This window comes from Pleuronectes platessa, chromosome 2 (genome assembly GCF_947347685.1).
Source record: "Pleuronectes platessa chromosome 2, fPlePla1.1, whole genome shotgun sequence".
NCBI lineage: Eukaryota > Metazoa > Chordata > Actinopteri > Pleuronectiformes > Pleuronectidae > Pleuronectes > Pleuronectes platessa.
In genome coordinates, this window is record NC_070627.1 from 15,992,817 (window position 1) to 16,012,112 (window position 19,296).

Here is a 19,296-nt window from a genome sequence, read left to right on the forward strand (position 1 = left end):
GTTTAGACTAGCTGTAGTGTCGCGTCTTGTCCACCAGGGACCGACGTTTCCCACTATCGGCGGCACTTCACCCGGAAACACTCCCACGAAAAGAAGAAGAGGGTCATCTGGCAGTGCGTTTCCAACATGGCGGTGAATCTCACAGACCTCTCCCTGCCTCAGCTAGAGGGACTGAAGAACCAACTGGACCAGGTAACAAGAGCAGGTTCACTCCATTTCACGCCTGAGTGTGTTCGGACATACTGACCCGACGGGGGCGACACTCGAGTTGAAAACGAGACGTCGTGAAGCTAACTAGCCTCACCCGCTAGCGGTTCAGACGATGCTTAAATACCCGGCGTGTTATGACAACGCGTGTTCCTCCTCGTTTTACGTAGAATGTTCTAGCATGGAACGTTATGAGGAAATAGTGTAACACGTTATTATCACGTTAAATCAATGCAGATGGTGTTAATGGCTACAGTCCTGTTAGCATGACCAAGTCAACCGTGTGGTGCTCAGAGGAGTGCCCCCCCATCTACCGCACTGTCATTATGTCCTCATGCAGGTTAATTGACCAGTCAAATAGATGATTAACACGATATTAATGTGTATTTATGTCTACAGTTTTCTATGATACTGAACATCTTTGTGTTTTTAAACTTTGTCCAGACAAAACAAGAACGAGGAATATATATATATGTTGGTTCTCGCTATTTGGTGACATTTTATACACTGAACAACCAGACAGTCATAATCCCTAGAAGAAAGTGTCGTCTCCATTAACATTGTGTATTACTGCAACATTTCCCTGGGATTTGTGTGTGTTTTTAGAGTTTGAAAAACTGGAAGCAGATTGATTAAAAAGAGAAAACAATAATCATTAACTGAAATGGTGACCTCTTCCACACCTGCTATTAACATCCGTCCTGAGTGATCCGATTAAACATGATTTGATCTTAGAGCTGGGAAATGAGATCCGATCACAAGTGGTCCAAGGAAACGCATTCAGAAAGGATTTCAGTGCGAGGAGGGAGCAGGACAACTTATTGCTGTCCACGTGTGGTGGGATCTCTCAGGACACATGTCAGTACCATGTCTGAACAGAGCCAATGAGGGTCTTGCAGCTAGAATTTGACTTGAGACTGGGCCACAAGACGGGGCACCAGTCAAGGCTGCTTCTGTACTTCAGTCGAACATTCTTCGGACAAATTTGCAGTTACTCAAATTACTTGGACCCAAATGAACCTGGCTTTTTGGGAGTGTTGGTGTGTTGTCTCTGACTGTGGTTGTTTTGTCAATTTCAATGTCTTGCAGGAAGTTGAGTTCTTGACGTCTTCAATAACTCAACTAAAAGTTGCCCAGACAAAGTTTGTTGAGGCAAAGGATAGTTTAAATGTGTTGAGCAAAAACAACAAAGGTGAGTGAAATACATTTGATTATTTTTTGACAATCAAGTCTTAATCAATGTCACTGGAAACATTTATTCAAAAACCCACATACCTCCTCAGTGGTTCTTCAGTTCCTGTGATAAACCATGTTTCCCATCTCTGTGTATCAGGAATAGTGAACTTTATCACGAAAGTTCAGCCTCCATATCATGTTTCCCATCTCTGTGTATCAGGAATAGTGAACTTTATCACGAAAGTTCAGCCTCCATATCATTAATACATCTATTAAACCAACACGATTTAGTGTTGTGAAAATTGTGCTGATTTGCAGCTTTGAATCTTTAGCTGTAATAGATTAGTTGTTCACCTTTTCTGTTTTCTCTTTTTTCCCATGCAGGAAAAGAATTGCTGGTGCCTCTCACCAGTTCTGTATCCTTCATCACAATGTAGCATTTAGCTGTTCTGTGAGATGTAATTCAAATGATGTCTCTTGAGATGTACAGTAGTTGCTTGTCCTTGACTTGGTTTCTTCTCAGATGTACGTCCCTGGAACATTAAATGATGTGGAACATGTCTTAGTGGATGTGGGGACAGGATATTATGTTGAAAAGGTAAAAATGTGCAGTTTTGAACACCACACAATGTATTCATGTATTTCCAGTGTTCACATAATGTTGAGCTAGTAATTGTTATGTGAATTTATTTGTATAACTGTATTTGTCTGTCTGTAGAATGTGGGAGACTCAAAGAAATTCTTCAAGCGCAAAATAGACTTCCTCACAAAGCAGATAGAAAAGGTTCAGCCAGCTCTTCAGGAAAAACATTCAATGAAACAAGGTAAGCCCAGAAACATCTTCAACAGATAGAGAAACATTTGTATTGCATTTATCCTATATCTTTTACATATACATATGTCATAGACTGTATGTAAAGTTGTCCGACATAATGGCTCCCGAAAAGTATAGCCAAAGTACCTCTATCGCCCCTGGTGGCTGGCTGCAGTATAGGTCATATACTGTGTTAGCAGATGGGGCATAGGCCAAACTAAAATGAAAAAACACATATCAAATAGTTTTATCTTAAATATGTTTTTAGCAAGTTTGGTTTTAATTAGTGACTTGATGATACAACCACTGGATGAAATGTCATTCTTGACTGTTCTATCACTACTACACACACTCTACAAATTGTGTAATTAGTGCAAGATGACAGCAACCATATCAAGAACATTTTGGCTTCATCTTTAGATAGTGGAAGTGGAGACAGTATCTTAATATAGTCTCTATGCAAGCCCTAAGAAATGCTAAGCATTTAGTTAATATTATACAGGGGTGTAGGTATGTAAAATGTATAATTAAACGGATGAAAGTACCATTGTTCTTCATTACTGAAGACCTCGCATATCAAGTTACGTTGTCGACCACAACCTTATCCTTTAGTTCAGGACAAAGATTTGAACCTATTTACTTAATGCATTGAGGGTTGTTTTTGTCTTGCAGCTGTGATCGAAGTCATGAATGTGAAGATCCAGCAACTACAACAGAGCCAGCCGACGTCACAGGTGGCCGGGACCACCAAGGCTTAACCTAATGAATCCGCAATAAATGATGAATAATAAACAATCTTTCTGTATCTGTCTGAAGTAAGTGCACAAACCTGGTCACCAGTAAGTAGGTTGTTGTCACTGGTAAATTGGTCATGTACTTGGTCAATTTTACATAAACAATAAAAGTCATGAGACCATCAAGCAACAGTTTCACTTCTGAGTTTCATCATTGGTATCCAGTAGTAAGAGGTTTTTCAATTTTGCATCTGACACAACCATTAAAGCCCTGCACACCCACATAGCTGTGTTCCATTAGTCTGATGGGAGAATGTGGGTAAAACTTAGTTTGGGAATTACCTGAGAGGGCCGCAACCCATAATGTCCTGTGAAGAGGTTCGGACAGCCTTGAATGAAATCACCTCTGTGGGATGGAGCATAGATGTGTGAGGCTTTAAATCGGGAAGTTACGACATGATGGTGGAACAGTGAGCAGTTGACCCTGTACAAATCAATCCCAGTACAAGTCATACTTGTCGCAATGTTTCTTTCAAGATACATAAACAACAGCTTCAGTGCAGTACACCACTAACCAGTCATGAAGCCATTTCCTTGCACAAGGTTCACGATAGAACCCAGGACTTAATTCCAACCTATGACCCTGACTTTCTGCACACTAGGGCATGTTAAAATTGTTTTTATGTACATTAAATTAAACTTGAGTCCCTTCAGAAGGATAAAACACATTTACACTTACACAACCACACATTCAGTGGATTATTATAAACTCCTTGAGGTGCAGTTTGTTGTACATTATCATCGCTGACCAGCTCTGCTCAAACTCTTAACACTGTCCACATCCATGGTTTTATTCAATTCACTTAATTCTAATTTATAATGCCATTCATGTGATATTGTAACCAGTGTTTCATTTCAATTTACATGTGAGTAAATCCTAAAATCCCATTTGTCTCACGTCACCTTTTGAAAAGCAATTGAACACAGAAAGCTAAAGTGACCAGTACTTGTTAATTGAAAATAATTTTGCTTCACTTTCAAACTTTGCATGAGGCCATGTCCTCTTCACTCACTGTATGAGTAATGAGTGATAACCAGAAGTGATGGAATGCAAGTTTAGCACATTTACCTAAGTACTGTGCAATTTAAATACAACTTTGAGAGCACCTTACTTTATGTATTAGGATTTTATGCTACATTGTACTTACACTCTAAACTCAGCTTGAAGTGTACCTTTTTTATACATTTACTGTCAATTATTGGGATTACAGTTAATATAATTTGTATATATATAATTAAAATAGAAATTTGCTGTTTTTACCCTTTTTTACTTTTTGTTTTGAGGTTTGGATAATTGGTTCAACACAATATATATGATAATTAAAATAAATTATAAATAAAGAATAATTAGCTATTTTCTATATTGTTTACCTTCAATTGTCAATTGTTTAAACTTTAAAGCACCTTGTAACCTTGTTTACACGTGTATTATCATCTTATCTTCAAAATGTCCAATGACTGGGTTGTACTCATAATGCAGTAAATTGACGCAGACATTTTGGGGGGCAGGTGCTCAAACCCGAAAAAAGGGCACCCATCGCCAAAATTGTTTATGAAAATAAAAATAATAATAATAAATAAATAAAAAACACAGTAGGATATTTTCAACTTAAATATTTATTTTTCAAATGATCAATTCGAATAAATAAATGAATAACAGGCAAAAAACAGACAAAACAAGGACATATTGAATAACCAAATAAAATGTTAATGTTAGGTTTAGTGATGTGATGGGCTCCTCTGAACCAGGTTACTGATTCTCCCTCATTTGTTTTACAAGTTGATGGCCTGATCCAAGATAAAAGAGAGCTGCTAGCCTGAGCTGCTTGCTGCAGTTCCCTGTCCTGCTTTTAGAGTCTCTCTTTTCTTGGCATTATGCTGCAAACAATGTTGTGCATAATTATCAAGAGTGACTTACATAATTTCTATAAAGCTGACAACACAGTACACACAATTTTTTTTTTACTGTTTTCTGACAGAGTTGAAGCATGAGCAGCATTACACTGGTAATATATCACAATATACCTCACCAGACTGTCATGTAGCTCAACTTAAGACCTACCTTTCATTTCAATAATTACGAAACTTGTGAACTTGTCTAATTTGTAGAACAGTAAAACTGCCTTTAAATTATCTGTCTGTCTGTCTGCCTGCCTGCCTGCCTGCCTGCCTGCCTGCCTGTCTGTCTGTCTGTCTGTCTGTCTGTCTACCTGTCTGTCTGTCTGTCTGTCTGTCTGTCTGTCTGTATCTCTCTCCCTCTCTCTCTTCATTAAACATGACAAACGTCAGTAAACAGCTGCACAAGGCTTTGAAATCACGGAGTTTTTTGTTTGTTTATTTTTTAGGAAACGACGGACCAGTTGCGACGCAAAGTTTTCAGCGGCGCTAATGTTGTGGTTCATTTATCACCAAACAACGTTGGGGGATTGCACAAACACCGTCATTACCTGTTTGTCTGATGCTGCGGGCATTGTTGTGCAAGTTCACACCTCTCATGAACTAGTTCATAGTTCAGTTCATGTCATAGTTTTAAGGTGGAAAGTGAGAATGAAAGACTTAACTTGTTAAAGAAAACCTTATCCATCACTACCCCTTGCCTTTTCTGTCGGAATCTTCATCAGACAGTGTGTAAAAATCCCTCTCTGCTTTCTCTTGCCATCTGTATATGAGACCGAGAGCTGTTGTGTTGCAGGTATGGCCTGCCCCTTTAAGGAAAGTTTGTAGTGTGTGACCTAGTGCACCTGGGTATTGTGGGAAAGGACGCTAAAAGTGTGTGTATAATGAGAAGTGACGGACCACCTAGAGGTGATGCGAGTGTTGCTCCTGCTGTATATCCGAGAAATAAAGTGGCCGCATTCCAAGTAAAGAAACATCTCCTCCTCCTTCTTCACGGAGCGGTCCGGACGGCTGGTTACCGGCCAGACAGCGAGCCAAGATAACCAGTGACAGGGGCGGCTGCTGGTACAGGCGATATAGGAGACTGATTTATCATGACGTGACACATGCAATGTAAAACAATACATTAACGTCACACCATCATCCTCTAACCCCGGGGACGCACCGGAGGTAGAAGCGCTGTGAAAAGCGCTCCTCCTCCTTTCCTCGCCCATGTTAAATACTTTGGCTGTTCGCACCGGCAGCGTAGTGCCGGGAAGAACCGGGAAGCAGCGGCCACACACACAAGCACATAATCTCCTGTGAGTTAGGTCAGTCACCTGTGAAGACCAACATCATTTACCCCTGAACCAGCGCAGAGAAAAAAAAATATATAATTAAATATAAAAAAATTAAATAAAAAAAAAATTAAATTAAATAAAAAAAATTAAAAGAAATGCGCGCGCACATCCTGCGCAGAAGCCCATTGCGCACATCCTGCGCAGAAGCGTACTGCGCACTTCCTGCAGAAGCCCATTGCGCACATCCTGCGCAGAAGCGAACTGCAGGAATTTTATTAAATTAAAAATTGTCCCTGTTTTTATAATTAATTAATTGAAATTTACATAGTATAATATATTTTTGCAATTAATAGGACAAATCCTGCCAATTTTAAGAGTTCAATATATTACCAGCTAGAAGAGTGGGATTCGAACTCGGGTCTCCCTTGTTGGAGGGCGAATGCCCTGCCGACTAGGCCACACCGCCTAATAATTGCCACAAGGAATTTAGCAGATTAATAAGATTGACTAATTATCACTAAAACTTCAGAGAAAATATTTTCTGCTTTACTATATATATTTGACAGCCTTACTTAAATGTTACTTTGATATTTTTGGTTTTTAGATACTGGATGATTTAACATACTTTAAAAACCTATTGTTAGAGAATCACCCAGTACTTTTCCAACCTTTTCCAACCTTGTCTTCGGAACGCCTTACAAGAATCACAGTCTGCTGTGATGTCCAGAGGCTGCCCCCTGCTGGCTGCTGGGTTCCTCTGCCGCTCTAGCTTGGTTTGTGCAGCTTGGTTTGTGCATAAAAGAAAATCTTTAATATCCTTCAAGGGCAATTTGATGTACAATCAGCAATCATCAATTGATGACAGAGAGGGTAATTTTTATTCTTAAATATTGATGAATGAAGAAAAAATTGGGCTCCAGCAGAAGGGCACTTTTCTCATCCAGGGCAAAAGGGCCAGTGCTTGAGCACCACTAGGGGTCTATCTGTGGACGTGCCTGTTGACTGGTAATGGGAGCTTAGTAAAACATGAAGTGTGCTTGAAACATCACATGTGGATATAGATTATGGATGATATCTCGGTGTGTTGAGGACTGTGCTGTGCTGCAGCCGCTCAGAGGTCACCGTCAGCGACGCTGCGCTGTTGACGGTGCAGTGGTTGGAGGCGGAGGCAGCTCAGCTCGTCGGGACGAACGGTGGAGGACAGAGGACGCAGCTGTCACACGCAGAGCGAGCGGCACTTGGGAGCTGATCTGCGGGATGAAGAACTGAGCAGCGGAGGGACCTCACTTCACGAAAAGAAACCAACGGGGAATGCTTCCACCCACAGCGTCACTACTGGTTCAAATTAGAAGTGTTCCAAGTTGAAGTCTGCGCGGATCCACCCGGAGCACGCGCGGCCGTGTGAGTTACCAGTTGCCGGGGAGACGTAGGTTCAACCGGGGAAGCGACGACGCTGAACAAAGAGCAGCCGGCCATTCGGAAACCATCTGCGGGGGAATACATCCACCAGGGCGGATAAACCCCTCGGAGCCGAAGAGGACACCGTGAGCAGAAGCCGAGGACCGGGGCAGCATGGTGAGTGTTGGGGCCTGGACGTTAGCTAACATGCGGCAACCTGTTTGCGTCCTTCCTCCCTGGAATTAAACCGCCTCACTCTTTTAACAACACGCCCGCGACGGTTTATTTACCTCCGTGATGCCATCTATTTCTCCTCGGTTCATTATATACACGTGCTGTTAATGGCGGGTCGCGGTCACCCTGTGGAACACGTTAGTTAATGACTGCAGTGTAAAGTCAGGCCAGTTCTCGCCGGTCTGCCACAGTCAACTTAAGCTAGTTAGCTAAAGGCGAGTGTGTTTGTTGTGGCTAGCTACCATATGGTGGACAACGCTCGGACTGCGCTAGCCTGCGTGTGTCGAGTTACATGCGGCACTCGAAGGGAAACGTGGGACATGTTCCTTGTCAAGTTTTACTACACGTATTCAATTTCGTTGCGGTGCCCGTGCTGCACGTGATTTCTGTTCACCGTTAGCTTGCTGTTCCACTCGGCTTTTAAAGAGCTGCGTGGTAAAGGTCATGGCACTATCACTTGTTCAGGAGATCGATCAGAGAGGAGCCAATAAATCAACCACAAACGCCTTGTACCCATACCCCAGATCAGCTCTATTTACTCAGATTTAACGCGGAATGAGTTCGTTTTGAATGTCGTCCCGAGTTGCACGGGCTCGTCTGCGCCATGTGCTCGTTCTTCCTGATTCTCGAAGCTACTTCGCTTCACTTTGAGGCCTCGGTGGCAGCAAACGGCCACAGGACGCGCGTAGAGGTTGCTACACGTTACCAGTTATTTACTGGTCTCGATTGGCAATCGAGCTTTTGCGACGGGTGACAGGCTGAAATGCCTTGTTCAAGTCACGTTCGCGGGCGCACCAGCGCCATGTACAGTTGCATGTGCCCGTGGGAGGGGCGGAGTGGGGCGGACGAGGAAGCCAATGAAGTGTGTGAGCGTGTGCGAGCGTGTGTGTGTGTGTTGGTAAACTGGATTACAGGATTTCGCATGTGAACTCGCCTCATTCATCGGATTGGCTGTGATATATCTAAAGAAGGAAGTCAGTTGTCAGGGTTGTGCCGGCTTATTAGTTATTGTTGCGTTAATATACGGTTAGGCAGTATTTCAAAAGCATATTAGCGTAAAACTGGGTTGAAAGGATAAGTTAAAACTACAGAATTTTATTGAGTCCGGTGAATTTGACCTCATTTCAAATTTAATGGCTGACTGGTACTAATCATATCATGTTTGGACAGCTCTAGACTTGTCTGGGAAATTTGTTAGACACAGTTGACACATGTATTTACAAAGATGCTCTGATTGCTTCATACTACACTCAACCACACTTCTCAACTGTGTAGGCGTGATAAAGCATATCTTAAAATTTAGATTATCATGTGTAATATCAATATTTTTTCCAGTCTCCACCAGTCTAATATACCAAGCTCCACTTTTAGAAGTAAACCAATAAACTATTGACGTTTTTATACTAGCTGCTTTCAACCATGCAATAACTCATTAGCCGTGTCTGAAAACGGCTAATGAGTTATAATGATGGATATAATGTCCAAATGACTCTTTTGCTTCTCTATGCTATTTGTTCCTTTTAGCATACAGTGTAAGGTGTGAACCTCAAACTATATACTTATAATCATGCAGGTTACCACTAAAGGAGCGGGTCTGAATCCCAATGCTAAAGTGTGGCAGGAGGTGCCTGCCCACCAGAACGACGTCCCAGAGGGGACAGAGGATTCACCTTGGCCGCAGACCAACCCTCCTCTTGCTGAGATGACCAATGGTAAGAACAATTCTATGTTAAATTAATGTTTTTGACCTAAAGTTTATCCCCAGCTTCTCCTCACATGAACTTGAACATGAATCAAAAGCCACACCTCTCCCAGTACAACACTTTTGACATATAGAATTGGACAATATTTCTTAAACAAAAACATGGTATATGAGGGAATCATTGTAAGTCTATGTGTTCAGGGTTACGCAGAGAATATGAAGCATGACAAAGCTTGTTCAGAGTGGTGTCTGTTGTGGTCTACACATAACCGTTATTTCACAACTATTTTGTCACTGCCTGCATTCTCTATCTTAGGTTACACAGATGTTCCTACCACAGAGGGTAAAGGATGTGACAAGGAGTTTCCTGACGGCACTGGTGACTTTGCCCCTGTAGCCACCGAGGGCCCTGTAGCCACCGAGGGCATCAACCCCCCTGACTTTGGGTTTCTAGTTTTCGACCAACAAAGCGAACCAGCCATAGATGGTCACGTTTCTAAGGAACCACCAATGTCTGAGGAGTGCTTAAGGGAGTCTCTGAAGAAACAGCTGGAGTTCTGCTTTTCGAGGTGAGAAGGGAATATATTATTATTAGTAAGAAAAGATCAATAATCAACCAAGTCATTTTTATATTCCACAAATTGTAATTCTGATCTTTCGATGCTGATACTCGATCATGTCCTTAATGAAGTAAGTCATGGATGAATATAGTGGTTGATGATTGAATGATAAGGATCTGTTCTTGATTAATAATGGTGTGAGATGGGAGTGAAAATCCATTTTTGGCGCTGTCCTGATTGTGAAGGTACAAAGTAAAGATATTTTGAAGGATTTTTTTAAAGATCAATGTTTTTGTTTTGGTTGATTACAGGGAGAACCTCTCCAAGGACCTCTACCTTATATCTCAGATGGACAGTGATCAGTTTGTTTCCATCTGGACCATCGCTTGCATAGAGGACATCAAAGCTCTCACCACTGACATAGACCTCATTGTGGATGTTCTGCGAGGTACTGTCCTGTCACTGCTGTTCTCCCTGTACCCTTTTACCCTTGTTAGCAGATTCATAGAGGTCACCAACAGAAACCACATTACAATTTGTTTAGTTTGTGACCCTAATGTTTCAGTTGTGTTTTTGTTACAGCCTCTCCCATGGTGCAAGTTGACGAAAGTGGAGAGAAGGTTCGGCCGAACCACAGTCGCTGTATCATTATTCTGAGAGAGGTGCCAGAAACTACACCAGTTGAGGTAAAGACAACTCGCACTGCACAGTCCATGACATCCACACTTCTCACTGTACAGTACATCCCTACAAACAAGGTTTACACTGTGTAGCTGATCAGTTAGTAGTTAGTTATACTCAGTGATTCACAGTACATGCATCACTTTGATGTTAAAATTCTGGTTTGATTTGTTTGTGGCTGTGTTATGGTTCATTGACAGCTCACCACCGTGCATGCATGGGGAGATAAGTTCAGTGGTGGAGCCAGAACAGTTTAACATGTGCCTTGTTTCTCTCTTTGCAGGAGGTGGAGGCTCTTTTTAAGAGCGAAAACTGTCCAAAAGCGTTAAGTGCAGAGTTTGCACATAATAGCAATTGGTACATAACATTTCAGTCAGATATGGATGCACAACAGGTACGTCTCCTCATAAATAACCACAATAATAACTGCATGACCAACTTGTTGGTCAAATCTAGAGTTAGAATACAGTTAATTCTTTGGAATTGATAGTAGGGCTGAGGTTAATAAAATTTGAGTAGTAAAATCAGTAGTTGTCGAATTCTCTAATCTCTTGGCTTTTATTGTTAACAATGACGGGTGCAAATAATGCAGTGTACGACAGTAAATAATTCAACATAACTAATCACACTTTGATACTTAACAGCACATGTTGAAACATGGTGAATTATAATAAGCAGTTTATGACACAGTAAATGGTAATTAATGACGCATATTAAATAATAAGTGATGAATGGTGTCAGTGAAAATAGATCATTGTAAGGGTGATGACACGATCCTTATGATACGATCATCACCCTTAAAGTTAGCCTAACAAAGTGACGTGTTAACAGTGAAATGAGCTGAGGAAAGCTTTAACTCTTTACGTTTAAAAGAGAACAACGCAGATTTTACAGTTTTGTGAATGTTGGATTCTTTTTTTTTGTCCCCAGGCTTTCAGATACCTCAGAGAGGAAGTGAAAATGTTCCAGGGAAAACCCATCATGGTGAGTACTGTTATTGACTTTATTGAGTATAGAAAGTTCCTAGCTCGAGCTGGATCGCTGCTTATCATTGGTTGTAATTTAGACACTAGTGTGTAGCCCGGTGAGCCTTGTGTTACGCAAGACTAGTTGTGTTGTCAGTTGTCGCGTCACTAACCTCTGTGCTACGCTGTTTGGCTAAGCTGTGGCCTGAAGAGTGACCTTGGGATTTGTGTGTACAGGCTCTTGATAAGCAAGGAGGAAATCCAATGATCTCTGCCCCTTTGTTTGTCTGAACTGCAGCACAAGCGTATCTCCAGATAGTTTGATTGCCAGTGTTATCCCAGTCTGGCATTTACCTTTGCTTTTCACGTATCTTTTGCAGCTGGACTTTGACTTGACCTTGTGGGCCATAATACATTTTGCTGGAATAACAAATTAGCCTGTGACATATTAATCATTCTGTTTAAACCCAAGTGATGATCAGTATCACGCTTGGAAGGACCCATGTGCACTGGGACTAGCTGGGAGGAAGTTTTAATCTGTAGTTCTCTATAATTCTACCGTATTTCTGCTGCTGCGTCTACTCTTTACCTCTACTCTCCCTTGTCCTCCTTTACTCTCTCACCCCAACTCCCTCCCCTTCTCTCCTCTAGTCAGAGCAGTGTTTTATGACCTAATGACCGTGCGATTATGAGATATGAGGGGACTAAAGGACAATTTACACAGATCTACATCCATTCTTGAGCCACAACAAACACACCTATCTCACTCTTCTCCTTCCTTTTCTGTCCCCCACAGGCCCGCATTAAGGCCATTAACACATTCTTTGGTAAGAATGGCTTCCGCAGTTTGGAGTCCAGTGTTTTCAGTCAGCCTGCCCAGCCCCAGGCCCAGTACAGCTCCCCTGTCTACATGCCGCAGATGTACAGCCCTCAGCAGCAGTACCCTGTTTATCCTGTGGTGTCTCACTCCTGGAACCCCTCAGTCACGCCTTACTTTGAAACGCCACTGGTAAGAGTTTCAATCACAGCGCGTTTTTCAAGATGAGATTCATTATTGACTAAAGTATGAGAGAATTACATTGTATAATTTGATTCCCTTTGTAACATCTAGGCTCCTTTCCAAAATGGTGGATTCATGAATGGTTACAATAATCCTGGGAACTACAAAGGAAACTCGGGCTCCATCAAACCACATCGACCCATGAGCAGGAACCAGTAAGTGAATGTCTTGACGACATAACTCTCTCTTTCACAATAGTTCTGTCCCGTCTTAATTCACCTTTTCTTTATAGTCTTTATCAAATGCGAAGCAAATGTTCATTCTCTAATCAAGTGTATGACAGGATGTGATTATTTTACTAAAGTGAACCACAAATACACTTGCCTGCATTGAGAATAACATTTTACTCACTTGTCACGACCTGTCGGGGGACCTCACATTACGTCATGTGAATTTGAACTCTAGTCTTACTGTAATTTCCTTTGTATATCACTACTGACGTTAGGGGTGTGGTAATACTCATGTTTATTGCCTTACCTTTTATCAGACTGCATCAAGTTTAACGTTAATGTTTAGCCCCTGATGGTTCAAATGTCTTTAGCAAGACTAATACTGTCATAACTATTGACATGATTTCCTTCTGGATTTGTTTGGACCATGAGACAATAGGATAGACATTTACTTCAACTCAAATGGACCCAAATTATGAAGTGAAATGAGACAATTGTTACAGTCGCTTAATTATGTCATTTGAGAGGGCGGCAAATCCCAAGCTCAATCAAAATGACAGATGAAGTGGAATGAGCTCGTAACAGTTTTTCTTTTAGTTCTAGTGGCTGTTAACTCAATTCATAAACATTATATGTAAGCCCTGGTTTTCAATTGGCAAACAGAAGTTGCAAGCTACTTTAGATTATATGACAAGATGTTTAATTTCCCTTGTACATTCAAAGGTTTTCTGCACAGCTTAGGTTTGTTTGAATTTAGTCCATATATTTTGAAATGGAAAAAAATATATTTAAACAAATACTAAAGACATACAGGTCAAATATAGAAAAAATATGTGCAGTCAACGCAACCTGTGTCACATTGTGATCAAACTACCGTATCCCTTTTGCCTTTTATTTTAAACTGATTTAACGTTATATGTTCACTCTTATTGTTAAAGTAATCGGTTATACTTTGCTAAAATCTACTTTTTCATGGTAACGCTTGTGTTTAAGATTGTATGTCCTTTGTTTATGTCCAGAAACCACGTGAAGGGTCACCACAGGCCGGCTGACATGCCCACTCATTCTCATTCTTCCTTGACACTGGGGGCCCTGATGGATGGTCTGACTGGTCCCTTGAGTGTGCAGCCCTCGCAGACACCAGAGCCAGTCTCTCTGCTGTCCTTCACTTTTAAAGATATTGCTCTGCCAGCTAACATATCCAGCGGAGATCTGAGTGGTGGTGGACGGGGCAGGTTAGTTAATTATATCTTGTTTTGAACATTTTTGAGTTTTGAGATTATTTGCAGTGTGACCCACTAATATGCAGTGAACTGGTGTGCTCTATTAATATTCATATATATAGTTGTCATAATTTGATCACCTCTTAAGTGTTGACATTGTTAAGGATTGTTTTTGACTTTCACAGTCAGCTCAATGGAAATGCAAGACAAATAAAAACAATGAATATGAAAACAGAACTGATTTGTTTTTAGGAGAGGTGGCTACAGAGGCATGAGGAGAAAGAGAGAAGATGAATATACCACGGTGAGCACTTTTCCTTTTTCTGTAAAATATCGAGTGACTCTCTACAAAACAATTTTCCTCACACATTTCTGTAGACCAGACAGGTCCTGAGGGTATCTCAAAAAGTTGTCAGTGTAATGTTCTTTGGGAATTTTCAAGTAGTGTACAAAATCCTTACTTGTCCTAACCTTTACCCATTTTTTCTTCTTCTGCAGCATCCAATCCCTTTGATGGAGGCCAAGGTTCCACCTCCTCCAAAGTTTGACCTGGCAGCTTCCAATTTCCCTCCTTTACCAGGGTCTGTGGTTAGTACGCGAGGAGAAACCACGCCAGAGATGCGCCTCTCCGATGTTGTACGTGGCATAAAGGTGACCAACAAGGTAAATCTCACCTTCTTATTGATGATTCTCCTTCATTGGAGAATCAGCCTCAAGGTTACAGTTGCATAAATACTTATTATATTTTAATTTCTTTATCTCAGCCTGTGAGCCAAGAAGCTAATGAGAGCAGATGCACAACTGTCTCAGAAGAGCCTGTGAGCTCACCTGAATCCGTGGTCCCAGCTGCCAAACCTGATCCTGTGGCACTGCAGACGGAGGCACCACCCACCTCATGGTACAGTTTTCTTCATGGTGTAGCAAGAACTAATAAACACTTGTGTACAAGTGGATCAAAACTTGTTAAAGAGCTCCTGCCCACTGTCCAACTTGCAATCAGAACACAGATCAACTACTGAAACATTGCATATTACATTTCTGATTGCAAGTGGCACAGTGTGCAGGAGCTCTTCCAGAAGTTTTAATTGTAAGAACTAGCAAAATATCTGAAGGACGTGTAGTTAAAAATAACACATTGTTTTTGTCAATTCAGTGATTCTTCAGTAAAGGAAGAGGATAAAGCTGAACTTCCCATTCCAGAGGAAGCGATCTCTTCATCCATGGAGGTTGTTTCTCCAGCTGAATCAGAATATGTCCCCCCCGACTGCAGCCAGTTACTTCCAACTGAAGCACCATCTCCGTCTCCCTCAACTCCAACATCAGAGCTGGTGAGTCCTGCTTTCCTCCTCTTGAGTACTGCAACAGTTTCCTGCTTACTGCTCCCTTTTTAGTCATTCTTATGAGTCATTTTATAACCTCCGTACACTGCGCTTTGTGTCATACAGAGTTATTCAAAAAACTTGTATAAATCGAATTGAATCTAATCTGACTCCTTTGTGGATAATGAATATTTACAGCGGATGTCAGCTTTAATTCACACCAGTTTAAATTGATTCTAGTTGTGTCTTAATGTTTACAATTTCTATAGAAACGTATATTTTACAACTTAAGCCAATTCTCTGCCAATGATCCTTGTCAGTGTATAATTGAAGGATTATTTGTTGTGGATTTTTTTATATTTATGCTCCTATGGTGTTCAAACAGAGACAGCCTGTATGTTTGTTAAACTTGTGACATATTTTTTTTATCCTTTTTAATGTTTATTTAGTTGTTTTATATGTGGTTTATATTTCAGTTTTGAAATGTCTCTATTCTTCACTAACCAGGGGCTCAAAAAGCTCAGCTATGCAGAGGTGTGCCAGAAGATGGCCAAGCCAGGATCACAGATTCCCTCTCCCTCACCTCCTGCGTCTTCACCTAGCCAGCCCCTACAGGAGCTCAAGGCCAACAGGGTTGAAGAGCCTTGCCCCAACTACAGGCGCACAACAGACAAACCAGAGAAAAATGGAGACAGTCGGCCACCTCGTCAGCCGTTGCGCTCCTTCAGAGGGGGAAATGGCCAAGCCAGAGCTGGAGCTGCAGGAGCAGGTGCAGGGCTTAAAGTCCGGGAGCATCAGAGAGGCCTGAACATTGTAAAACCATTTAATCCACAGCGGGGTGCAAGACGCAGCGGCAAGGAACAGAACATTCCCCCAAGGTCACCAAAATAGCTCAAGGAACAGAAACTTTTACAACATGTACTTGAACAAGAAAGAAATATATATGTAAATATAGAATATATGTAAATAGACAGATGGATATATGTCGTTTGACAGACTTTGTCAAAGATTCTCTACATTGTTTCAGAAAAGACTGCAAGTAGATTTTCCATTCAGGAAAATGCATTTAGCCTGCTGACAGAATTGCAGACGAGGTGATGAAACATACTTTGCCTAAAGTAATATCACCATAAACTGGCAAAAGTGTGTGTGTGTGTGGGTGTGTTTGAACCTTCAAAAGAGGGATTTGTATCTATATAATTATCGTGTTCTGACATGAAGCATTGTAAACATCCAAAATGACCGAAAGGCAAATGTGGCACATATTTTTCTTAGTGGCCATTATTCGCATTTGTTCCGTCTTCGGATTTTATTTAGATTTGTATCAAGGATGTTATTTAGTTTTTTTAATGAAATGGAAGATAAATTCCGGGAAAGAGTAATAGAAACAGTGGAGTGTGATGCCACAGAAGGTTTGAGTTTAGATGAAAAGCTGTGATTGGAGAAGTTCTCATGATTATGGAATCATGCTCTTCAACTGATGATGTTGAAATACTAAGTAACATAGATTCAAAACATTACATCATATGATGATGATTATTCATTATTGAATGTTTTGCCAGTCATTGTCTTTGTGATGCAGATATTATAGCCCTGCAAATAGCTGAAATAACAAATGTAGAGTAACAACTAAATTCTATTATCAGTAGGTCTTATCTCAGTTGCTTAGTTTTATTAGAGTTCAGCAGGAGCAGTAATGTTTTATTTGATGGTGTCTGTTTCATGAGGCAGGATTACTGGTTTATCAGCTACTTCAGTAGTTCACGGTGGTAACCTGCCGAGCACAGAACCTGTTCCAGAAATGTTTAAGTCCAGATGATCACCCACTAATTACTGTAACATAGTGTTTAGATTGTTCGGTTTTTTAAGTTTCTACTCTGAAGTTTTTAGAGAAGGATGAGATGTGAAATAATTATTTGTAACCACCACCTGCATGTGACTTGCTAACACATAAAGATTTCTGAATAGAAATTGGATTAAAGTAGCTGTTTGATGGATGGTGCTGTGGCCAGTGTCTCCTCTTGGTTTTTGGGATACTGCCTGCATCATCATCACTTCATCATTTCAGCTGAATGTATATCTGTCGCTATAGAAACCATGTTTAAGCTTGACCTCTTAACCGTCTTATGTATTAGCTTTCTTGAGTGTGTGTGTATACAGGCTTATTTTTTCGTTGTTTATGTACTTATTTCCTGCTGCACAGGATGTCTTTACATTTAATTTTCTGTCCAGTTCTCATGTTTTTCTTTTCATGGTTATCAGTGTTTCTCAAATGTTTCTAAATTGTTGTGTAGACTGATCTGAGGGGGGGAAAGACTTGGTTATTGTCAACAGAGTTGAATGCTGAGGTGTACAGTCAGGGTTCATGGCAGAGCAACCTGTATCTGTAGTGGTGTGAACTGCAATGCACTATTGTTTGATCTCAAGGTTTTTAATCATAGCAGATGTAAGAAATGGGAAAATGTTGCTCAGAAATGCTGATCTTATGCTTCTATATGTTTTCATTTAATCTGAATAGCCTGTGGTGCTGCAAATTTAAATGAACAAAAAAAATGAGTGAAGGTTAAGAATTATACATTTTAGGGTTAGGGGAATTAAAAAAATGCCTTGAGATACGTGTTTTGATTCCTTTGCTTCTAGGAAACTTACTGTGGTGTTCAGTATTTTGCTTTTTTGTAATCAGTAGTTGTCTCCTGTGAATAGTATAGTATGTTCGTATTGACAGTGTAAACCTGGGTGCAAGAAAGAGACCGATTGCTTAAGCTTCAAACGACACAGAACTGTTATCTCAAACCAAACCTCCAGTGCCTTAACAGTGTTTGATCCCAACTGCAAAAGGTTGTGAGATTGTTGAGCACATCCCTCCACTGATCGAGGCTGGTTAGCTGGTTGAACAAATCCAACACGGTCCGTTCACGACACGAGAGGCACGTAGGTCCTACCCGATGGAAATCTTAGTTTATGGTGGCTGCAGCTGATTTGAGCAGATTTTAACATGTACAGTATGTGCATGCTTATTTGTCCAATGTTAGGTGTGTATGATATAGATGATTTTGTTTGCTTGTCAATGCAATATTAGTCTTATATCAGAGTCCTGCTTATTACTGTCTCAATCAAACACAGGATTTCAAGTATCAGCCAAGTACACACTGGTTTATCAAGTGAATATTTTATTACTGAGCCTGATATATGGAAATAAAGATTTATTTTTAAACAGCCCTGTCCTGTGTATGTGTGTGTTTTCACATGTTCAAACGTGGGATGTGTTGATCTTCTTTGACTCTCTGACATTACCGGCAGGACAGTGACAGGTGTGTGTGTTCAGTACAGTTTCAGTTTCCTCCCGATTTACAGTGCCTTGCATAAGTATTCACCCCCTTTGGACTTTTCTACATTTTGTCATGGTATAACCACAGATTAAAATGTATTTCATCGTGAGTTTATGTAATGGACCAACACAAAATAGTGCATCATTTGGAAGTGGGGGGAAATATTACATGGATTTCACAATTATTTACAAATAAAAATCTGAAAAGTGTTGAGTGCATATGTATTCACCCCCTTTACTGTGAAACCCCTAACAAAGATCTGGTGCGACCAATTGCATTCACAAGTCACATTTGCAAGTCACATAATTAGTAAATAGGGTCCACCTGTCTGCAATTTAATCTCAGTATAAATACACCTGTTCTGTGACGGACTCAGAGTTTGTTGGAGATCATTACTGAACAAACAGCATCATGAAGACCAAGGAGCTCACCAAACAGGTCAGGGATAAAGTTGTGGAGAAATATGAAGCAGGGTTAGGTTATAAAAA

The 19,296-nt window shown here is 40.8% G+C and overlaps 2 protein-coding genes across 3 annotated transcripts; both read left to right on the forward strand.

Moving 5' to 3' along the window:
• Positions 1-61: 61 nt before the first annotated feature.
• Positions 62-3,117, forward strand: pfdn5 (prefoldin 5). The gene is made up of 6 exons (XM_053441515.1): positions 62-192; positions 1,297-1,399; positions 1,768-1,799; positions 1,907-1,981; positions 2,102-2,207; positions 2,870-3,117. The coding sequence occupies exons 1-6, from the start codon at positions 127-129 to the stop codon at positions 2,953-2,955; spliced, it is 468 nt and encodes a 155-aa protein (XP_053297490.1). The 5' UTR covers positions 62-126; the 3' UTR covers positions 2,956-3,117.
• Positions 3,118-7,327: 4,210 nt separating this feature from the next.
• larp4ab (La ribonucleoprotein 4Ab) lies at positions 7,328-18,697 on the forward strand. 2 transcript variants are annotated; one of them, XM_053437452.1, is made up of 15 exons: positions 7,328-7,742; positions 9,373-9,511; positions 9,818-10,070; positions 10,373-10,509; positions 10,644-10,747; positions 11,026-11,136; positions 11,673-11,726; positions 12,504-12,716; positions 12,819-12,922; positions 13,957-14,172; positions 14,413-14,464; positions 14,659-14,823; positions 14,925-15,058; positions 15,314-15,488; positions 15,987-18,697. In XM_053437452.1, the coding sequence occupies exons 1-15, from the start codon at positions 7,740-7,742 to the stop codon at positions 16,368-16,370; spliced, it is 2,244 nt and encodes a 747-aa protein (XP_053293427.1). In that variant the 5' UTR covers positions 7,328-7,739; the 3' UTR covers positions 16,371-18,697. The 2 variants fall into 2 exon arrangements, with proteins under 2 accessions (XP_053293427.1, XP_053293418.1); XM_053437443.1 differs by lacking the exon at positions 7,328-7,742 and having other exon boundaries at positions 9,367-9,511.
• Positions 18,698-19,296: the final 599 nt, after the last annotated feature.

Excerpts from the sequence above, each read along its gene's own strand:
- pfdn5 (XM_053441515.1), top strand. The coding sequence starts at position 127 with ATGGCGGTGAATCTCACAGACCTCTCCCTGCCTCAGCTAGAGGGACTG. Across the intron at positions 1,982-2,101 it reads CAGGATATTATGTTGAAAAG|AATGTGGGAGACTCAAAGAA; the intron begins GTAAAAATGTGC and ends GTCTGTCTGTAG. Across the intron at positions 2,208-2,869 it reads AAAACATTCAATGAAACAAG|CTGTGATCGAAGTCATGAAT; the intron begins GTAAGCCCAGAA and ends TTTGTCTTGCAG.
- larp4ab (XM_053437443.1), top strand. The coding sequence starts at position 9,367 with ATGCAGGTTACCACTAAAGGAGCGGGTCTGAATCCCAATGCTAAAGTG. Across the intron at positions 11,137-11,672 it reads CAGATATGGATGCACAACAG|GCTTTCAGATACCTCAGAGA; the intron begins GTACGTCTCCTC and ends TTTTGTCCCCAG. Across the intron at positions 14,824-14,924 it reads GCATAAAGGTGACCAACAAG|CCTGTGAGCCAAGAAGCTAA; the intron begins GTAAATCTCACC and ends TCTTTATCTCAG.